Genomic DNA, 22,759 nt, shown 5'->3' on the forward strand with positions numbered 1-22,759 from the left:
TTCCAAAGTGGTCTGGGTTACCATGTTTCAACTGGAAAATTCAAATAACATAAACTCAAAAATCATTCTGAATATAATTGTGTTTTAACACTTCCAAAGTATTTAGAACTGTGAAACTGCAGGGTAAGTGTTAGGAGAGAATTACTTTGGTTGATAAATCACACTGTTAACGAAGTAAAAAAGAGGCAGATAATTTAATTAAATGGTTTTATTTAAAAGACTGTTTCAGGCTGAAAAGCCTCAGACTCTCCTCCCTTCAGTCTGAACTGAATGGTGACTATCCAATGAATAAATTAAGAAGAGTATGTGTCTGTGCTCTGTATCGTTAGCCATGTCCAGCTGTTAGCGAACCCCGTGGACTGTAGTCCACCAGGCTCCTCTGTCCATGGGATTTTTCAGGCAAGAATACTGGAGTGGGTTGCCATGCCCTCCTCCAGGGGATCTTCTTGACCTAGGGTAAGGAGAGTATATGCAATGATGATGTCAACAAAAATGCTGAAAGCAAGGGAACAGAGCATCGTTCCCTTTGCAAGAATATAAAAGTAAAAGCATGAAGGAAAAAAAAGTGGTGGGCTGTTTTGCCGGTGAATACTGAAGCTATTACTAAGAACGCAGCAAAGGCAGGCAGTTGACTGTTGCTGAGCCATTGCATGGAGCACTGTGTCAGGCCCTACGCCCTGTAAACGCCCTGAGTCATTTCATCTCTGAAACAACCCGACGAGGTAACTCCCATTGTCATATCCCTACTGTAAAGAGGAGGAAACTGAGTCTCAAGAGTTAGGTAACCTGTCCAAGAGCTTATCCCAGGAAGTCTAGCTTCAGACCCTACATTCTCAACCACTCTGCCTTACTCCCCCTGCTGGACCAAAAAAAAAAAAAAAAAAAAAGGGAAGAACAAAATGGGCAAGAAGAGGAGAAATGCACTTTTACAAAAATGAACAAATCGTTAGCCGAAAAGGCAGTTAAGGTTGATTCTAAAATTTAATACAATCATTTCAAATGATAAAATGTCAATGGAACCTGTCATAACTTTTACATTCAAACACAGACAAAAAGAGTCACACTGGTCAATCAGACTTTATCAGCTAATGTGTTCCTAATGTGTGACAGATTAATTTGTTTCTAGACTGTTAAAAAGATCCACTGCCATTTTCTCTCATGCTTTGTTAGACCATTCTTCTAAAATCTACTAGTAATTTTCACATACAAGGTACATTTAATACCCTTTTCACAAACTGCTGGAGATTACTCTCCTCTTAGGCAGTAAAACACCCCTTAACCATTACTCATTACTTTAAGTTCAGTAAGATAAAACAAAATAAAAACAACATGCAGCACAAATGCACAGATCAGAGAAAATTATTCTATGTGAGGCAGTAACAGAAAAGGTGATGTTTGACTTGGTTCTTAAACTTTACTATGGTTCAATCTGGTGCCCAAACCTAATATACTACTATAAGTGATCTGACCAATACAACAACAGACAGGAAATATCACACTTTAACCTTTTCTAGATACTGTATGTCAACTGATGCACCATAAAACCAAATGAGGTTTCTGACAAACACATTACAATCCTTTCAACAAAATTCTGACATGCTGCTACTAAGCTATATTTCTTCTCTTTTCAGAATCTATCTTTTAAGACTTAAGGGCAGATTTAATTCTAGTATCAAATTTGATTCTTAAAAATAACAACATAATATATAAAAATGTAAGGATTGTTGCCTTGCATTTTACCTAACATAGAAGTAGTTATTTGTCAGGATTTTTATTTTATAAATCTCAAGCTCTAGGAGGAAAGTCCACCCGGTACAGGCTTCTCATTCAGCATGTAGACAAAACAAAATCACTGCGCCCTCTGGTGGACAATGCTTTTTAGTTAGCAATAGGTTGCATACTATTTCACCAGCATACCCACTTATACTGTTATCATTCTTAAGAAAAATTAAAAATTGTCACTTCATTCTGAACCAATAGGGATTTATGTGGTGGAGTCAGCGGTAAACAATCCACTTGCCAATGAAGGAGACATAGTGAGACACAGGTTTGATCCCTGGGTCAGGAAGATCCCCTGGAGGAGGACATGGCAATCCACTTAAGTGTTCTTGCCTGGAGAACCTCCATGGACAGAGAAGCCTAGCAGGCTATAGTCCACAGAGTCGCAGACCTGGGCACGACTGAAGCGACTTTAGCACACATACGGTGAATCAACAAAGTGGAAAATCAAAAGCTCAAAAGACTGGTATACTTGTAGGACTTGATATATCCAACAAGATGGTTTCTTTAAAAATGAGGATTTCTAAGTGAATTGGACTTACACTGTAATTACATGTCCTTTAAGATGTTCTTCTATATTGCCATATAATCAATAAACATCAGTAAGGAATATTTATTCATATTTTATAGTCCACAGTACTTGGCAAATCCTCTAAGAACATAAAAGCTTTAAATGTGTTAATCCATTAGAGTTCTTAACAAAATCCTTGATAACAAAAAGTTCAGAAACAAAGAAAGAAAGTAAATCTGTGAAAACTTAAGAGACAGCACAGAAATTCTCCTTCAGTTTTACAAACAAAAGTGAATCCTGAGTAATATGTCATCATCGTAAGTGTCTGCAATTTGTCATTATCACAAGCCAGTTGTGTGCTGAGTACCGAGGTCGTGTCTGACTCTTTCCGACCCTCTGAGCTGTGGCCTGCCAGGTTCCTCTTTCATGGGATTCCCGGGCAAGAATACTGGAGTGGGGAGTCATTTCCTTCTACAATAACTCAGAGTTGAGCACAATCTAGTTAACTAAAGTTGAATATAATCTGGTTATCAGGCTGATTAAGGGGGTCAGAACTTAAGATTAAGTGATAGCAATGGTCAGATCCTAACTACTGAATTGATTTCAGTATGCAGTATTCAAAGAGAATGGTGAATAGCAAGAAGAGGTGGTGCAGGTTCACAGATAAAAGTAGGGAGAACGATACAAAATAATATGTGTTGGTATCGGTATTGGATTTTCTGTTAATTTCAAAGAGGATGATCACTGATTTCTTTGCTAAATGAAATAAGAAATACAGTAAGTATGGGGGAAAGTAAATTATTTCACCATATGGCAAACTCTAATTTAAAGAAGGGAGATACTATCAGTCTCTCCAAAGGGGTCAGAAGTTCATATGCCAGCCATTCACAAGAATACTTGGTTTCCCATTTCCTTGTCAGCCACTGATTAAGACTTTTTTCTCACTAATCTGATGAGTGTGAAATGAACTTCAATTATACTGTACGCAAGGAGATATTTCAGTGCAACACTATATAATAGCTAAAAACTGGCATCTTACACATCTACCAACAAAAGAATAAAAAAATAAATTGTAGCATAGTCATAAAATGAAGTGCTATTCATTGAAATGAATTAAGACTATATAATAACATGAATTTCAAATGCATTGTTGGATGAAAAAGGCAAGTTTAAAAGCCTCATGAAACATATAAAAGCATGCACAACAGTGTTCATAAGGTAACATGTTTTATAATATTAAATGGGAAATATACACATAAATTTCAGGGTAATGATTATCTATGAGGGAACCTAATTGGGAGGATAAAAAGAATGTTTCAGTGGTATTGGTAACACTTAATTTCTTCTTTAAAAAATGGTAAAATATTCGCATCTAAGTAGTAGGTATACTGGTATTCTGTTGTTTCCCTATGCTATTCTGTTTCCAATATTTCATAATTTTTAAAATTAAGAGCAACCTAAATGTATAATGACACAAGGGATTGGCACATTATGGTGTAATTCCAGTACTGCAATAAATTACAGAATTTCTAGTGATGCTATGAATACATATATTTTTACATGAAAAGATACCCATGATATTCAGATATGTTATGATATTGCCAAATTTCAAGAAGTTGCAAAGTAATATATATAAATGGATGATTTTCAAATTCTTTTCACATCCTACACCATCTTAATTTTTATAGTGACCATATATTACTCTTATAACCAGAAAAATAGGTTTTCATGGGCAAACGAATAAAAAATTACCCTTTTTAAGCTAATTACCAATTTTTACCATATCAAATTGATAAAGCCAGCAAGAAAATCTAATGAAAACTACTAAGCGAACCGACACCAGAAATGCCCAGCAGTGAGGCAGGGATGTGTGTAGGCTGACTATGTTGATTTACAGTATCAGAACCTAAGCCTCCTTTTACTTCCAAGGTGACAGGAGAACAAACAGAACAATGTGTGTGGGTCCGAGGATGGTGGAAGAGACGAGGGCCCAAAGCGCGGAACAAAGGAGAAGAACCAAGGTGGGATTTTCGGAATTCCACCTAAGACGGGCGAGATGCCGTAGATTTTCTCGTGCGCTCTTCTCAGGCCCTCCCTTCTATGCTGTCTCCCAGCTCCCCCACATCTAAGTGATAAGCTGCCCTAATGAAATGATTCTTCATTATTTTCTATCTCTAATGAGACTCTATATTCCTTGATTCAGAAATACATGAATAAGCAATCATCACCTTTGAAATTAACAGGAAGAGGCTTATTTTATACGTTCAAGAGTCACTGAAGAAGCATTCTTTGAATATAATCGAAGTTTGTGCAATTGAAAATGCCTTTGTATTTTAGAATTCTCCTTTTACGTATAGCCAGCTGGCTTTATTCCTTGTTTTGATGGTCCTATTTCCTTATTTTTCCTTCAAAAAGGAAACTCTGACCTCTGTTTTAGCCAACAAATTGAAGGTGACATTGCAACAATTCATAGTTCTTAGGAGAGAGGCAGCCATGCACGTTCAGCCTTAACCAAGACTCTTCCTATCACAAAGCTGTCAGGTGTCTGGAGGAAAAACACAGCAGCAGTCCTGAATCTCTCTTGAATATCTGCTACAAAGGAAGCGAAGGAAGTCTCACAAACAACCACATTTCCTTGCAATATTTGCATTTTCCTTCACAGCAAAAAAAAAAAAAAAACCAAAAAAAACCACTCTCTTCTAATCTCATCTTTACATTAAACAAAATAATTTCTTATAAAATAATCCTAAAATTAACTAGTAAATTTATTTTCAAAGAATAGTACAGTTTGTGAAAAATTAACTGGTGATGATGCTATAAGGCACTAATTTAAGAATAAAGATCAGAAGAAAAAAAACTAATCATAGGAGGAAATCCTTTTATTTGTACCTTTGTGTGTCTATACATGAGGAAAGGCAGTCAAGGATGAATCTCCTGCCAAGATCTTTATCCGGTCTTCTCACTGACATGAAGGACTTAGGCTGAGTACCAGGTTACAAAAACACTGTCTGCAAACGTCACGGCACCAGACTTCCCCGTGGCCCAGTGACTGAGACTCTGTGCCCCCAGTGCTGGGAGCCCTGGCTCGGTTCCTGGCTAGGGCACTAGATCCCACATACTTTAACTGAGAGCTCGTCTGTCTCAACCAAGGCCTCATGCAGCCAAGTAAATAAATACATATTTAAAAAAACAAAAGATCACGGTAAATCCAGCCCAAAAGGTGTTTTGCTGAAAACAAGATTTGCCATTTACAGGAATACTCAGGAAACCCCAAATACTAGGCTTACCTTTCAGAGATAATCTTGATTTGAATTTTTAATAATCATTATTATTCCCCCTACTTGTCAAGGCACTTCTTAAAAGCAAAGAAACAAGAAACCTAGAAAAATTTGATCCCCCTGAGACTGGCCTTTGGTATATAACTGAATTATTCCAATGATACTGATAATATACAGAGAGTCTAATCAGAAACTTTGCTAGCATTACTAATCTACATGATAAAATCCTGACTATGCAATAATGAGGCTTTAGTGGTTGGGTATTCTTTCAGAAAGGTAAAAATAGGGGCCTATTTTACACTATAAAATAAAATAATCCTGGGTAGATTAAAGACCTCCCAAGCATGGAGTGAAGGGCATAGGAAAAATTTACAAATTTTGGAGTAAACAGAGAAAAATATTTCAAGGCCTCAGGGTAGGGAAGAATTACTTAAGATACAGAAAATGCAAAACATCAAAAAACATGTCTACATTAATTTAAACTTAGGCATAATTTTCAAAGGCAATTTTAAGTTAAAAAGCACAAAGAAGAAAATATTTATAAGGCAATATAACTAAAAGATTAAGAAATCTGAGCACCAAAGAATTGATGCTTTTAAATTGAGGTGTTGGAGAAGACGCTTGAGAGTCCCTTGGACTTCAAGAAGATCAAACCAGTCAATCCTAAAGGAAATCAGTCCTGAATATTCATTGGAAGGACTGATGCTAAAGCTGAAACTCCAATACTTTGGCCACCTGATGGGAAGAACTGACTCACTGGAAAAGAACCTGATGCTGGGAAAGGAAGGCGGGAGGAGACGGGGATGACAGAGGATGAGATGGTTGGATGGCATCACCAACTTGATGGACATGAGCTTGAGCAAGCTTCGGGAGTTGGTGATGGACAGCGAGGCCTGGAGTGCTGCAGTCCATGGGGCTGCAAAGAGTCGGACACGACTGAGCGACTGGACTAAACTGAACTAAGAGATTAGTGTCTGGACTCTTAAAAGTCAATATTTTAAAGATTTACAAACCAATACAAAAATGGGTTAAAAAACAGACAAACTAGAAGCCCGTTTGACCAATAATGCTATATCTCACTAATAATTATATAATGTTACATGCAGGTAGACGTAAGAGATGTGGATTCAATCCCTGGGTCGGGAAGATCTTCTAGAGGAAGGCATGGCAACCCACTCCAGTATTCTTGCCTGGAGAATCCATGGACAGAGGAGCCTGGTGGGCTACAGTCCATGGGGTCGCAAAGAGTCAGACACGACTGAAGTGACTTAGCACACATACATGCACATCTCACTAATGCTCGATATCACTAATTATTCAAGAAATCCCAAGTAAAAGCAGTAAGACAACGCTTCATACCCCATCAAGTGGGCAATCCTTTAATTCTGATAATAAGTCTTGACAAGGATATGGCAAAAGAGTAACACTTACTTGTAAGTTTTTATTTTAGTGAGGCAGGAGAGAGAACGGAATGACAACATCAAACTGAGAGGTTCAAGACCTTCCCCAGTGTCTAACAGGGACTCTCAGTAAGGAACTTTTTGTGAGTATCTAACTCTGGACAATGTTTAGGTCTCTTATGAGATATTTAGACTTAAAGGAACATACTGATGTCATACATCTTCCTTTTGGATCTGAGGCACAGCCAATAAGGTCTCAAAAAAAAAAAAAAAAAATAAGGTTTTCTGTTAATGGTACTGGCTAACACAGCCAATTAAAATATATAACCAAAAACAAAGAGTTTCCCCCAGGTAAAAGTATCAAATCTTTCTTTTAAAACTTCAACAACACTAACAGGACATATTTTGATTCTTGTAAGATTCACATTTTTACATTAAAGCTAAAATTTTCTTTTGTTACTATTAGCTTAATTGGGGCATATGTAAGTGAATGCAAACAGAATTTCAATTGATATGTGTCATACCATACATATCTAATCTTTTATAAATGTTGGAATTCGGTGATACTATTATAAAATCTACAGATTCTACAGAATTTTTTACTATATTTTATACTAATATTTTATAGTGTTATAAAATATACAGATTCTGTCTACAGAACACAAGCCTACAAAAACTATCCCAACTAACCACTCTGGACAAAGCTCAAAAGTAAAAATATTTCTCAGCTATGTCTCTTAATGCTATAACCATACAATATTTTTAAATTAATTTGGTTATATTTTTAACACACCTGTTTAATCAGTTTTATAGACATTACACTACTGTGAGCGATGTCCACTTTATCGTCAAGTCCTCCTTATAAACAATAAGAAGTAGGCTGCTGCTGCTACTGCTGCTAAGTCACTTCAGTCGTGTCCGACTCTGTGCAACCCCATAGACCATAGTCCACCAAGCTCCCCCGTCCCTGGGATTCTCCAGGCAAGAATACTGGAGTGGGTTGCCATTTCCTTCTCCAGCGCTTGAAAGTGAAAAGTGAAAGCGAAGTTGCTCAGTCGTGTCCAACTCTTCACAACCCCATGGACTGCAGCCCACCAGGCTCCTCCGTCCATGGGATTTTCAAGGCAAGAGGACAGGACCGTGGGTGCTATTGCCTTCTCCTAAGAAGTAGGCTAGCGTTTGTGAATTCTGATTCTGGGCAAAGGCAAGCCAGTCATGCAACTATAAAAGCTATCTATAATGATCCAACAATTTGCAATTTGTTAGAATACTCTCTTTACTATCACTGTATTTCACCTATTGGGCTTGCCCTATAACTACAGGGTAAAAGCAGGCAGATATTTAACACTATTTTTTTTCCCCAGGCAGTGAATAAACAGTTGTCAAAATACCTTTTAAACGTAAACTAAATGTACAATGAGCTTCCCAGGTGGCTCAGTGGTAAAGAATCCACCTGCTAACGCAGGACACTCCAGTTAGGCTCCGAGGTCTGGAAGATCCCCTGGAGAAGAAAATGGCAACCCACTCCAATATTCTTGCCTAGGAAATCCCATGCACAGAGGAGCCTGGAAGGCTATAATCCCTGGGGTTGCAAAAGAATCGGACGTAACTTATTGACTAAATGTCAAAATTTACAATAGCACAGAAGAGCTACAATAAGACTATGGTTATCAAGAGTTAATGAAACTCTTCAAAACAAGCTTACTAAGCAGAAAGGTTCTTCAGTGAAAAAGGATGGACACACTCTTTATGCTGAATGGAAGAAAGGCTGCCAGCTCAAAATCGCTGGTAATCAGAGAAATGCAAATTAAAACAAGATAATTCTTTGGCGCATCAGATTGGCAGAAGTTTAAAAGACTGATAATATCCAGGATTGGCAAGGGTGTAGGAAATTCTTATACCCATTAGTACAGTTTTTTAGAAAAGTAATTTAGTGCATCTAAGAAAATTTTAGATATAAATACCCATGCACTCATTTATTACACTTCCAAACCTCTATCCTAGCAAAATAACTGGCTTTAGATAAGAAACCAAAATATCTGAATATTTATTAATAGAATATGACTAATAAACTGTGGTCATTCATGTTACAGAATACCAAGCAAGGCTGCGGAAAGATCTCTAAGACATAATGCTAATATGAGGAGGTGGGGGAATCAAATGTAAATACAATAGTGGATACCTTTCTTTCATAGTGCCCAAAGTTTTTGAAACCACTGTTCCCACACTATGATCCTACCTTCCCGAAGTAGACCAAAACAACAAAAATAACAATAACAACGACTGTATTATCCAGCCTCCCTCACAGCGAGGTGAGTTGCTACAGTATCAATATACAGCTCATCACCGTGTGATCTCAGCTCAGTGGCTCAGTCCTGTCTGACTCTTTGTGACCCCATGGACTGCAACACGCTAGGCTTCCCTGTCCATCACCAACTCCCGGAGCTTGCTCAAACTCATATCCATTGAGTTGGTGATGCCATCCAACCATCTCATCCTCTGTCGTCCCCTTCTCCTTCTGCCTTCAATCTTTCCCAGCATCAGGGTCTTTTCTAACAAGTCAGCTCTTCGCATCAGGTGGCCAAAGTATTGGAGTTTCAGCTTCAGCATCAGTGCTTCCAATGAATATTTGGGACTGATTTCCTTGAATATCTGGTTTGATATTCACACCTGGTTTCAATTTCCTGCAATTCAAAAGCATCAATTCTTCACCGCTCAGGTTTCTTTATGGTCCAACTCTCATATCCACACATGACTACTGGAAAAACCACAGCTTTGACTAGACGGACCTTCGTCGGCAAAGTAATGTCTCTGCTTTTTAACATGCTGTCTAACTTTGTCATAGCTTTTCTAGACTGTGTGGTCTAGAGTCTGTCAATTAGAAAAACCCAGGTGATAGATTTGAGGAAACAGTTTGGCAAAGGGTGTCTCTTTGACCAGCTTGGGCACATAGAGGCAGACTGTCTTAAGACCACAGGAGCTTCTTGGTCACAGACCAGGTTCTGTGCTTTTCTCTGGCAGGCAGTGGCTGCCATCAGTCTTTTATCATGGCAGTTCCACAAGGCACTTCTGGGTTTTATTGCTGAAACAGTCTGGAAACTGCTTCTCCAGGCTGCGATACTCTCAACATCTCATCCCTTCATAAATTCCTTTCTGGATAAATTAGCTAGAATGGGTTTCATTATAAAAATTAAGAAACCTTTCATATACATAATGATAACCACTTATGAACTTTACAAGTTCATAAATGTGTGAACTAAAAAGCACTAGATATTTAGAAAAGGATCTGAAGACTATGAGAGCACATAACAACCTGATGCTGAACCCTAAAGAAGAAACATGTACAGGTGGCAAAAAGGGTACAAGAAAGCTTTTTCCTTTCTCCTCTACATACCTCTTTTCTGTTTAAATATTTTTACAATGACAAATAGTTGTACAATACTGGGTTTTTAAAAATAATTTAAAATCTTTGAAAAACTTAAAAATTGGTACATCCTTCCCAGAGATGCCTGGTATCCTAGTTGAGAGTAACATTTTTATGGCAGAACAAACTGAAAATATTCTGTGGTACATATATACACAACTTCATGTATTCTCACTTACATAACATAAAAACCTTATACTGGAGCACGGAAGGATTTTTTTAAGCATGACTCCAGAGGTAGAAGAGAAAGATAATAATATGCAACTATAATACACAAATATAACTTCTGAAACTTTAAAGTTAAAAGATGAAGGACAACTATCTGAGGCATATAAGGCAAATAATAGATTAATACTTTCAATATATATTCTTACATATCAATAAGAATGGACATTTTAATTTAAAAATGGGCAAAGTGCATTAGCAAAAACTGGACAAGCTAAATATCCACAGTAAAAAAATTAAACAAAAACATTCAAAAATCCATAGTATGTCATGATATTGCAAAACCATGCAGGCATAGCAAACTAAAATGCAGATCCTTGTCTATTAGCATGAAAAGATGTTCTAGTTTACAATTCAGTAAAAATGGCAGGTAACCAAGTGAAAAATTTCTATTAGTATTAAATATAGGTTCATTGTATGTGTACATAAATATATATGCACAAATATTTGTACATATATCTCAACAAACACATAGCACATATTCTAGAAGAACAGGTCTGAAATATCATGTCAAATGCTAATAGCAGCTAGTTCAGAATAACAAAATACAATCACAAGTAATTTTCACTTTCTTTCTCATACCTTGTCAATAGTCTGAGCCCTTTATGAAAGAATATATATAGGTTTTATAAGTAACAGTAAGAAATATTTTCATTCTTTAAACAAATAAAAAGCAATAAAGATAACTTTATTAAATATCCTATAATTTTAATCATATATTACTACTTTCTTACCTTTAAACCTTCAGCTGGAAGTCTATAACCAAACCTTGCTGGAAGGTCATCAAATGTCTGAGATGCATTTTCAAAATTATACTAAATATAAAATTAAAAACAATCAAGTTACAACCAATGTACACATAACATTAAAAACAAAAGGTTGTTAAATTATTTAAATTGTCATTTCTACGATTCTGATTTACTATCACAGCTTATCACAATAATTCAACTTTGTAAATGCATATCCACTAAGAAAGGAATATATTGACAAAATTTACTACATATACAACTGTTTCAATTGGATTCTGATTTCATATAATTATTATTAAACAGAAGCAACAATTCTGTAACATTTAACTACCTACTGTCTTCCTGAGTTTTTCCCCAAAGACAATTCCCTAGCAAGAAATTTTCTAGACAGATTATTTTCCAGCAAGAATTTCATTTTATTTTCTCTGTATTATAAGGGTCTAGATATAAAGGAAGAGATTCACTGGATTTCTGGATCTAGCTTTGAAAGATGCCTTTTCCCCAGAGAAAGAAGGAGTATCAAACCACCCTTTTAAGACTGCCATTTTTTTAAGTAATCTGAACATTTTTATCCAGGACTGAAAATGAAAGACCTAAACTCAATGAAATACATACACATAGAGAGCTGAAGGTATTCAATCTCTTTAATAACTCCCCCCCTTCCATATAGAAACAGATTCCTATGCTACAGTATTTCAGTCCTCCACCAAAACAGAACAAAACAAGGATCTGCTATACTTTTATAATGGAGAGTAACAGTAATGATAACTGTAAAGTGAGCTTACTGCATTATTTAAGACGCTGTATTCAATATGCTTTAAGGAAAACAAAAAAAACGAGGAAGACATGGAACTAAACAAAAATGGTAAACAAGTAACTTCTGAAACACAGGTGAAATGTACACAGTGAAACAGAAGTTAAGGAAGCTGTCAGTAAACTGTAGGCCAAAGACAGAAGAAACTGAACACGATTAGTTTGAATACATTTTAAAAGGATGGAGCAAAGCAAGAGTGCTATGTACAGACAGCGCAAGACAGAAGGATGATGCAAATATTAAATATTCACAACATGGATTAGGTCACACATCCAGATTGCTGTCTTTACATCAAACACCCACTGGGGATCCTCATTCTAGCCTCATGTGTCATTTGCCAGAGACTGGTGGGTCAACAGCTCTGCAGGTTAAGGGCAAATTACAGCTGTGTTCAGATGCAAATACCTCAGGTCTCTCCAACACAGCAAGCAAACACTGGATCCAGACACTTTCCATCTGTTGAGTCCCCCTGTTCATCCTCAACTACACTGTAAACATACTGTCACCAGGGAAAGTGGATGCAGCACAGAGACTTCTTAGTGTTTAGTCGCTAAGTGGTGTCAGACGCTTTGTGACCCCATGGCCTGCAACCCGTCAGGCTCCTTCCGCCGGTGGGACCTCCCAGGAAAGAATACTGGAATGGGTTGCCACTTCCTTCTCGAGGGGATCTTCCCAACCCAGGGATCAAAGCCTCGTCTCCTGCATTAGCAGGCGGGTTCTTCACCACTGAGCCGTCAGGGAAGCCCAGCAGAGGGACTGAAGAAACTAACAACAGGAAACACAGGATTCGGGCGGTGTGGCTCTTCGCCCTATCCTAAGTGTATTAACATACCCATCTTTCATCTGTGCTTCTCCCTGTGTGTTTGTAATAAATTCAATAAACTGTAACTCAAGTATCCAAATATGATCACTGAACCTATCCTGTTACCTTTGGGATAATCAGCCTGGAAGTATACTTGAAAGCCAGCAATGCTTCAGAGTAAATTCTTATTTTAAAAACAATTCATATTTGCAGAGTGCTTTATGGTTTACAATGGAGAAAGAAATCAGAACCCACTCCAGTACTCTTGCCTGGAAAATCCCATGGACCGAGGAGCCTGATAAGACTATAGTCCATGGGGTTGCAAAGAGTCAGACACGACTGAGCAACTTCCCTTTTTGGTTTTCACAGTGCTTTAGTCAACAAAGTGCTTTTACCTCCATTATCACAATGTATCATTTAATCTCTTAATTAAAACATCCTCCTTTAACTGATTTGATTAAATTATGATCACCTTTGAGCTTGAGACAGTCATTTAACTCCTCCAAGGCCAAAGACACTACCATAAAATAAGGAAATATATCTAGATCAATACAAAGAAAAAGATAGATGTGTACAGGCAATACTTTTACTAAAATGTACTTTTAAGACTAGGAAATGAAAAACCTACAGCTGTGCTAAAGTACTCTTTTATAACTTCCTATTACTGAGGAGTTTCATGCTTTTGGCTAGAATTTCAGAAATAAAATATCTAGCTTGAACTATAGTACTTGTAACACTGGGACTTGGAATCCAAGTTTTGTTAGTGAGTGAGCCTCATTTTGAAATTGCTTTGCCTTTTGTCAGGAAAGCAAATGTTACTTTGCTCACAATGCTTTTTACAATCACATTGTTTAAAAAAAAAAGTTTCTATACTGAACAAGACAAACAGAAAAATCTTTAGTACAAAAGTGCTTCACTTTTCAAAGTAAGGGAGAGCAAGGGGTCCACTAATGCTCATGAAATTAGAGCACACTCACTGTTCAAACAGAAATAAAATCACTCCTCTCTGGAGTCTCAGGCTCAGTGATCATCGTGCTTTAGTTTTAATCTACTTATTTTGAAAAAGTCTCTTCCTAACTAGTTATCCTTGACAGCAGCCCTAACAGAAATTTAATTCGATCCTGTTGTTCACTCGCCAAGTTGTGTCTGGCTCTTTGCGCCTCGACTGCAGCACGTAAGGCTCCTCTGTCCTCCACCATCTCCCAGAGTTTGCTCAAATTCACATCCACTGAGTCAGTGATGCTATCTAACCACCTCATCCTCTGCTACTCCTTTCTCCTTTTGCTTTCAAGCTTTCCCAGCATCAGGGTCTTTTAATTCAATTTAAAAAGTAACAAATGGCTAACAATTATGGAACATTTAGACATCATACTAAACATTTATTCAGGTATTCACTTATTTAATCTTTATGACAATACTATAAGTCATATTATTATCATCATTCTAATTTTACAGACTGACTATAGAATAAAACACCCTGCTTGAAAATAACTTGCTCTAGTAAATGAGAAGAACCAGGATTCTAATCCAGGCAGTCTTCTCCAACACCACAGTTCAAAAGCATCAATTTTTTGGTGCTCAGCTTTCTTCACCGTCCAACTCCCACATCCATACATGACCACTGGAAAAACCATAGCCTTGACTAGACGGACCTTTGCTGGCAAAGTAATGTCTCTGCTTTTTAATATGCTGTCTAGGTTGGTCATAGCTTTCCTTCCAAGGAGTAGCGTTTTTTAATTTCATGGCTGCAATCACCATCTGCAGTGATTTTGGAACCCCAAAAATAAAGTCAGCCACTGTTTCCACTGTTTCCCCATCTATTTGCCATGAAGTGATGGGACCAGATGCCATGATCTTAGTTTTCTGAATGTTGAGCTTTAAGCAAACTTTTTCACCCTCCTCTTTCACTTTCATCAAGAGGCTCTTTTAATTCCTCTCCACTTTCTGCCATAAGGGTGGTGTCATCTGCATATCTGAGGTTTTTGATATTTTTCCCGGCAATCTTGATTCCAGCTTGTGCTTCCTCCAGCCCAGCGTTTCTCATGATGTACTCTGCATGTAAGTTAAATAAGCAGGGTGACAGTATACAGCCTTGACGTATATACTTCTTTTCCTATTTGGAACCAGTCTGTTGTTCCATGTCCAGTTCTAACTGATGCTTCCCGACCTGCACACAGGTTTCTCAAGAGGCAGGTGTGACTCTTACCAGGTACCAGAAGCAAAGGCGAGTAGGACAGAGCCCTGTCTCCCAGGCGCCCGTGGCCCAGGGGACTCACTGACCAGTCAGCGACCCACTCTACAGTAGTGTCTCCATATCCTGTGTGTCAGTCCCAGTCGTGCCCAACCTTCAAAACCCTGTGAGCTGTAGCTTGCCAGGCTCCTCTGTCTAGGGCAGGAATACTGACGTGGGTTGCCATTTCCTCCTCCTGGGGACCCTCCTGACCTCGGCTTGAACCCGCGTCTCCTCTGTCTCCTGCACTGCAGGCAGATTCTTCACCCACTGAGCCATCGGGAAAGCCCCCATGTCCTCTAAGAACTCACCAACTAGCTGGACAAAACTGCTGCCAGCAAATTAATGGTCAAGCGGGAGAGTTTAACTGCCAAAAACAAAATCATCTGGCATACAAACAGCATCACTTAACACTGGCTACAGCTTTTCAAAAGCAACATCCTAATACCTGTCCAAAATGGAGCCAGAATCAACCTGATTTCCAACTTACTTAAATTTTATTATTACAAATTCAGATTACAGTGATGTTGTTATTCAATTAAAAGAAAAAGCTAATGTTTTCTACCTTTTAACTCACTTCCTCTGAACAACTGTGCTACCACATCCGGTTCTTCTGCCTCAATTTTTAGTTCCTCTTTTCCCCCAGACACTCGACCCCACAACCGACTCCCCACCAAGCTACCTCTGCATTCCTGTCAGCCTCTATCATTAATGTCAACATAAAGACCAGATTTAAGTAGCTCTCATGCTGAATAGTCCTTCACTAGAAGACGTCAGCCTACATGCCACACTAACCTGCCTGAGGCACAGCCAGCAAGGTTGGCAGGACTGACTGTTCTTCTATCTCTGACATCCTGTGCTGTATCTAAATTAAAAATACTGCTGAAGAGACTCCTGTGGGGGTCCAGCGGTTAAGAATCCGCGCTCCCAATGCAGGGGGCACAGGTTCGATCCCTGGTTGGGCAACTAGATCCCATATACTGCAATGAAAGCTCCCTCCTACACATGGCAATGAACACTTGGCATAGCTAAATAAATAAATATTCTTTCAAAAAAATACAATTTAAACAGTCACATAAGACCAAGGGAGTGAGTGAAAGATGATGAGAATGATAATTATAGTGAAGATAAAAAGATAAAACATTTACTATGTGTAGATACTAAACAGTTTACCTTATTTAATCATTATAGCACTCCAGTTAAAAAATTAAAAATGGGGGGGACCGGGATGGGGAATACATGTAAATCCATGGCTAATTCATTTCAATGTATGACAAAAACCACTGCAATGCTGTAAGGTGATTAGCCTCCAACTAATGAAAATAAATGGAAAAAAAAAAAGAAAAAAAAAATTAAAAATGGAGGCATTTATAATGACTAAGTATTTTGATCCACATCACATAGCCAGTCAAATTCCCAGAGCAATCCACTGAAAATCATTTCACCCTTCACATAGCTGAACCATAGAATAGGTGAACATTCACTTCAGGTTAAGAAAAAAAAAAAAGAATCTGCCTACAATGCAGGAGACCCCAGTTCGAACTCTGGGTTGGGAAGATCCCCTGGGGAAGAGTCCCTGGCAAACCACTCCAGTATTCTTTTCTGGAGAATCCCGTGGACTAAGGAACCTGGTGGGCTACAGCCCATGGGGTCACAAAGAGTCGGACACCCCTGAGCAATTAGCACTTCTACCACAGATGAAAAGGAAAGAAAGATAAGGAACCATCAGAGGGGAAAAAAGGTATGGAAACCAGCCTGGCTCTCTAAAGTTCTAGTGATTCTAGGCCCTTCCACAAGGGCCACAGGATGAAGAAGCATGGCTGAGGACCACAATAAACTTTGGTCAGCAACAATTTTGGCCCTTCTCTTTCTTACCCAATATTAATAAGCAAATCACTTGCACCCAGAAAGAAAAACCAATAAATCCTTAGCACAGTACCAAGCGCAGAGGTGCACCTACTCACACATGACAGGCGCAGATACCGTTATCTCTTCTTTTCCTAACTTCACAGAAATGAGAAATAGCAAGCACATACACTTCCTAGTACAGAGGACAGTAAGACAGTAGCTCAGAGAGGACTAGAAGGTTTTGATGAGCAGCCTTCTTCTCTAAAAATTTTTCTACCCACCAACGAAGATAAAATCATTAGGCTTCTCCTCATTCAGTTAAAAATGTTTATGGCTGTTTGTACAGTTTCTTAAAATATCACCATCACAGTCATTACAGCTACACTAGTGACCAAGAAAAAACAGTAGAATTCTATGAAAACACACAGCATGTAAATCAGTGTGGGCACCCACACTCAAGAGAGCACCAACACTCTCACGAGCAACATTTATCAGGTACTTATTGTACATGGGATCTTATGTTAGAGATCAACCAACTAAGAAACCAGCGCTTACACTCTCAAGTAACAAATATGCATATGAACTTATGTGTTTGTAGGTAAACACTTTGTGAGATTCCATTATTTCATTATTCACTCTTATCATTCAGAACTTAAAAAAAAAAGACTTTTCTTTAAGGGATGTTTTTAGACATGAATAAATTTCACTGTTTAAATTTACTTACTGCTAAAATGTCTGCTTCTACAGGCAGGAGGTTTAAGAATGCAAAGAGCTGGACAGTCAAGATGGTGTAGACTTGCGTGGCCGAGAGCATGAGCATCCCTATGGAGAGCAGCATCTCGCTGTAAAATCACCTGGAAGACAAGCAGAGGAGTAACAGTAAGTTGTGGGGCGTTGTCTCTGAAAGTAAGTTACACGACAGAGTCATTCCTGATGTCCAAAAATGTCTTTTAAATTATAAACATGGATCAACATTAAAATGAAACTAGTATTTCAAAGCGTAACTGTTTACACAGATTCAGACGTTTCAGTAAGCACCCAGTGTTAGTCAATACCTACAGAACTCGTGGTTACTAAGTTCTATGTTTTAGCTCCATAATAAAGATCCTCTCACAATTCTCAGTTTATAATGTGTGTTAGTTGATCAGTCGTGTCTGACTCTTTGTGACCCCATGTACTTGTAGCCTGCCAGGCTCCGCCATCCTTGGAATTTCCCAGGCGAGAATACTGGAGTGGGTATAGTACCGCCTGTCTACTAACTTAATTGTGGGAGAAACTAGACTTCAATCAAAATAGTGATTTAAAAATGCACATGTACCTTTGACTTAACGCATTTTTTACAATCTTAAAGAATTATGGTAATTTTATTATTTTTTTTTTTGGTAATTTTAAAATATAATTTGTAAATGTCCATTTTATTTATCTTCGAATATTATGCCCCACATTAGAGCATTTTTTAAAAAAAATAGCCATTTATCATAAAGTAATACTTTTGCCCTTCCCCTCCTAACACACACGCACACCTCTTTGCCTTTCTGTCTCCCAATGGCACTAGTGCAACTGCCTCCCCCAACCTCACCCAATTTTCTACATGAATCTCTATCTTACAGCACAAAGATTCCATGAAAGAACCAAATGGTAACCAAGTATCAACATTCTCACTGGGAAGCCTCAACCAACAGTGTAAGTGACTTTTTAAATGGTGAGAATGAAGTTTGCAAAGACAAGAGCCTATATAATGAATTATTTCTTTAAATATCACAAATTCATATAATAACAATTCTGATGACCACTGCTGTTTGTAAGGCTTCAGACTTAGAGACTACCAGACAGACTCAAACTCTGACTCTTTCAAACACACTGAAAGAGAAATATCCTTTAATAATTTTTGAACTACTGTCTTGCAAAAGCCATTAATACCAGAAATTATATAAAGGTAAAAGTACGTTAAATGTGTAGATTTGTTCAACAAAGACAAAAATAAATTAGTGGTTGCCTGGGGATGGGGCTAGGAGGGAGACGGGGGACAGACAGGAATGGACATGACCGCTCACGGAAATGGCGTTTCTTTTCAGGACGATGAACATGCTCTAAAATTCAGACTCTGCTGATGATTGCACAACTCTATAAATTTACTAAAAATAACTGCAGTTTTCACTTTAAATGGGTAAATTTTATGGTGCATTATATAATTCAATAAAGCTGTTTTCAAGGTTTATAGATTAATTGATATGAATGTCTTAGGTAAAATACATTTTCAGAATATATCTCTGTTGAGAAGAGTTAAACACAGCGGGCAGAGACTACTATCCTTAGAACGACCTGCTTGCAAGGCTGGCCAGTCGTTGGCATCTGACAGCTTAGATTTCAGGAGGATTGCTCTCAGTCCCTGATGAGAACAGCTCATTCCGTCTACATGCTGCAAACAACGTGGTTTACGCTGGACACCTGCTTCCCTTCTTGGAGTCTGAGAATCTGGTCCATGCTGGGTGGAAGGTGCCTACCTGAACAGCCCTCACTCAGTACAAACCCTGGGCACTGAATCTCTAATCAGCTTCCCAGGTAGACATTCCCCATGTATCATCCTAACTCACTGCTGAGAGACTAAGCAAACCACCTTTGACTCCAGAGACTCTCATAAGCTCACACCTGGTTTCCTCTGGACTTCCACTCCATGCACCCCTCCCCTTCGTTGATTCTGCTCTGCACCCTTTCACTGTAATAAATCAGGATCACAAGTAATCACACGCTGAGTCTTGTAAGCCCATTAAGATGGTGAGGCAGTGAACTTGGGGACCCCCGTCATAACCACAGTATACCATTTCTGGGCAGAAATCACACCATAAAAACATAAAAATCCTTATAAAATAAGGTGCGCTGGTGACTAAATTTTACTAGAAGGAATTAGTACACAATATACTGACCACGGACTTATTTAGGAAAGTTACTCTGAATAAGAAGTATGACTTTGCTTGTAAAGTTTTGGAATTCTCAGCTAACTTTAGGTGAGGGAGAGGAAGACGGAGTTTAGAGGGCAAATAACTCTAATGATAGGAATAATAATAATCCCAACAACTATAACTGACCACTTACTAAGTGCCAGGCATTGCTCTAGGCATGTTATTGAATTTAACTCATCTAACCCTAACAACACACTCTAAGGTGTCATTTCATAGTTGGGAAAACTCAGGCCCTGTTAGGTAACTTGTCCAAGATCAAACAATGAGTAATAGTAGAGCCAGTATCCAACCCCAGGCACTCTGCCTCTGAGATCTACATGCTAAAGCCCAACTGAAAATAGCATCAGTACCCAAGGCCAGTGTCCCAAAGGTTGTGGAATGGACCTAGGCCCAAACAGGCACTCAAGGACTTCAGTCCAATGCTCATGGCACCTGCTTCTTTTGCTGTGTGTGTGTCTGTGTGTGTTTTTAATAACATCAAGTAGGTTTTGGCTATACATTTTTGCTTTTATTGCCTTTTTCAAAGTAACACATTCAAGAGTTTCTAAAGTCTATTTACAAAGCTAATTCTAATTTCATTGTGGAAAATGAGAGAAAAATTGAAATCATTCATAATCACCAAGTAAAAGAATAACCAGTGTCTATATTTTGAGGTATAACCTTCCAGTCTTTTAGCCATATGCAAATTTAAATATACATATTTAACAAAACTGGAATACACTATACATGTTTTGCTAACTATTATTTTCATTTACTACCCTGTGAATATTTTCCTAATTCATCACTACATTCAAACACAGTTTACGTCACAAGCCCTGGACCATAGCATCCCTCACGAGGCCCTCGAGGGCTCCTGCCCGTTTCACAGATTTTAAAATAGTTTCGTATAATGGTTCCACATATCTGACTGATACATAAGATGAAAACTACTGGTCTAAAACATAGTGTATAACGACCACAAGATACCTGTACACATATTCTTTAATAGATTTAAGGGAATCCCCATTACTGGAGGGTGAATTAGCTTCTTGCTGTAAACTTTTTATTTTGTACTGGAGCATAGTTGGTGAACAACACTGTGATAGTTTCCGGTGGACAGCAAAGTGATTCACTTACACACACACATGTATCTCTTCTTTTTCAAATTCTTCTCCCATTTAGAATGTTACAGAATATCGGGCAAAGCTCCCTGTGCTATTCAGTCAGTCCTTGTTGGTCATCCATTTTAAATATAGCAGAGTATACGTGTCAATCCCAAACTTCCTAACTATCCCTCCTCCCTGCCCTTCCTCCAGTAACCGTACCTATGTTCTCTAAGTCTGAGTCTGTTTTGTAAATAAGTTCATTTGTATTTTTTTTTTTTAGATTCTACATATAAGCAACACGATCTCCTTCTCTGTCTGACCGACTTCACTGCGTATGACCATGTCTGGGTCCATCCATGTTCTGCAAATGGCATTATTTCATTCTTTTTAACAGCTGAGCAATAACCACTGTATATACATATACCACATCTTATTTACCCATTCACTTGTCAATGGACACTTAGGCTGCTTCCACATCCTGTTCTTTGTCCATTTTTAACTGACTGGTAGTGGCTGTTCAGCTGTAAAAGTTCTTTATATATTCTGCATATATTTCCCTTGTAAGATACATGATTGAAAAACATTTTCACCAATTCCATGGGTTTTCTTTTCACTCTTCCTAGTGTCCTTTAATGCACAAGTTTTTAATATGGAGGAATGAGGGTTTTCCTTGGTGGTCCAGTGGTTAAGACTCCACACTTTCAAAGCAAGAGGGTGTGGATTCAATCCCTGGTTGGGAAATAAGGTCCCACATGCCAGGCAGCACAGCCAAAAGAGTAATTTGTTAACCAAATTTCATTTTGAGGAACCAATCCTTAATTCTATTAATTTTCTCTTGGGCTGAATTTGAGTACCCTGGAGGCTACATGTGATTATCCACATGGCTTAACAGCACAGATGCCAGTCACTCATCAAATGCTATTCTGCTAGTTGCAAAATTTAAAACTTCCCCAAGCAGCAGAATAAATCCTAACCTCACATTTAAATTTGTGACAATACCATGCAACTCATCTATAAAAAATTCATTATAAACTTTTTACATTCTAAATTTTACAGATGGGGATGTATTTAGAAAGTTTAAGACCAACATTACTTTCAGGAATGCGCTTTTCAAATAACCTTTAACTCTGAAGATGACACATCTGACATCAACTGGCTCAGTGCCAAAAAACACACATAAAACAGCTAACCATCTCCATAAGAACGCCTCTGAATAAGCTCATATTCCATTGGTCCTCAAGCTATTCTTGCATATCACTAGGATTTCAAAAACTTGACCAAAATAACACACTGCTAAAATAATGATAATCTTTTCCTAATTTGAAAAATGATTTAATAGGCAGTAATTTCAATTTATTTTTCTCCAAAAATGTATCATATATTTCAAAAACACATCAAAAGAGTATGTACTATAGAAAGCACTAACAAAAAAATCTGAAACAGCTAGTTAACTATTTTACCGTAAAGTTTATAATAGCCAAATCACATTTTAGTAAAGACTTGTAAAAAAATTTTAAAAACCAATGTGCTCATCATCATGCTGTTTACATATATATCAGACTATAACATTTCCTCCAGAACAGCGTTCTCAATTCATAAAAGTGAATATATCAATAACTTCATAATATGACTTCTAAGAGTTCAACTGAGAACT

The 22,759-nt window shown here is 38.0% G+C and overlaps 1 protein-coding gene across 3 annotated transcripts in view; it reads right to left on the reverse strand.

Annotated features, from left to right (window-relative positions):
* RNF13 (ring finger protein 13) overlaps positions 1–22,759 on the reverse strand; it is a 120,450-nt gene that overhangs the window by 69,366 nt on the left and 28,325 nt on the right. For 2 of the 3 annotated variants that reach the window (XM_020911432.2, XM_070466597.1), the window contains exons 2-3: positions 17,785–17,914; positions 11,352–11,432 (exon numbers count right to left, since the gene is read on the reverse strand). In XM_020911432.2, the coding sequence (XP_020767091.2) occupies positions 11,352–11,432; positions 17,785–17,898 (195 nt within the window). In that variant the 5' untranslated portion in view covers positions 17,899–17,914. The remainder of the gene's footprint in view (positions 1–11,351; positions 11,433–17,784; positions 17,915–22,759) is intronic. The other variant, XM_070466598.1, reaches the window with a different exon arrangement.

The sequence above is a fragment of the Odocoileus virginianus genome, chromosome 4 (assembly GCF_023699985.2).
Source record: "Odocoileus virginianus isolate 20LAN1187 ecotype Illinois chromosome 4, Ovbor_1.2, whole genome shotgun sequence".
Taxonomy (NCBI): domain Eukaryota; kingdom Metazoa; phylum Chordata; class Mammalia; order Artiodactyla; family Cervidae; genus Odocoileus; species Odocoileus virginianus.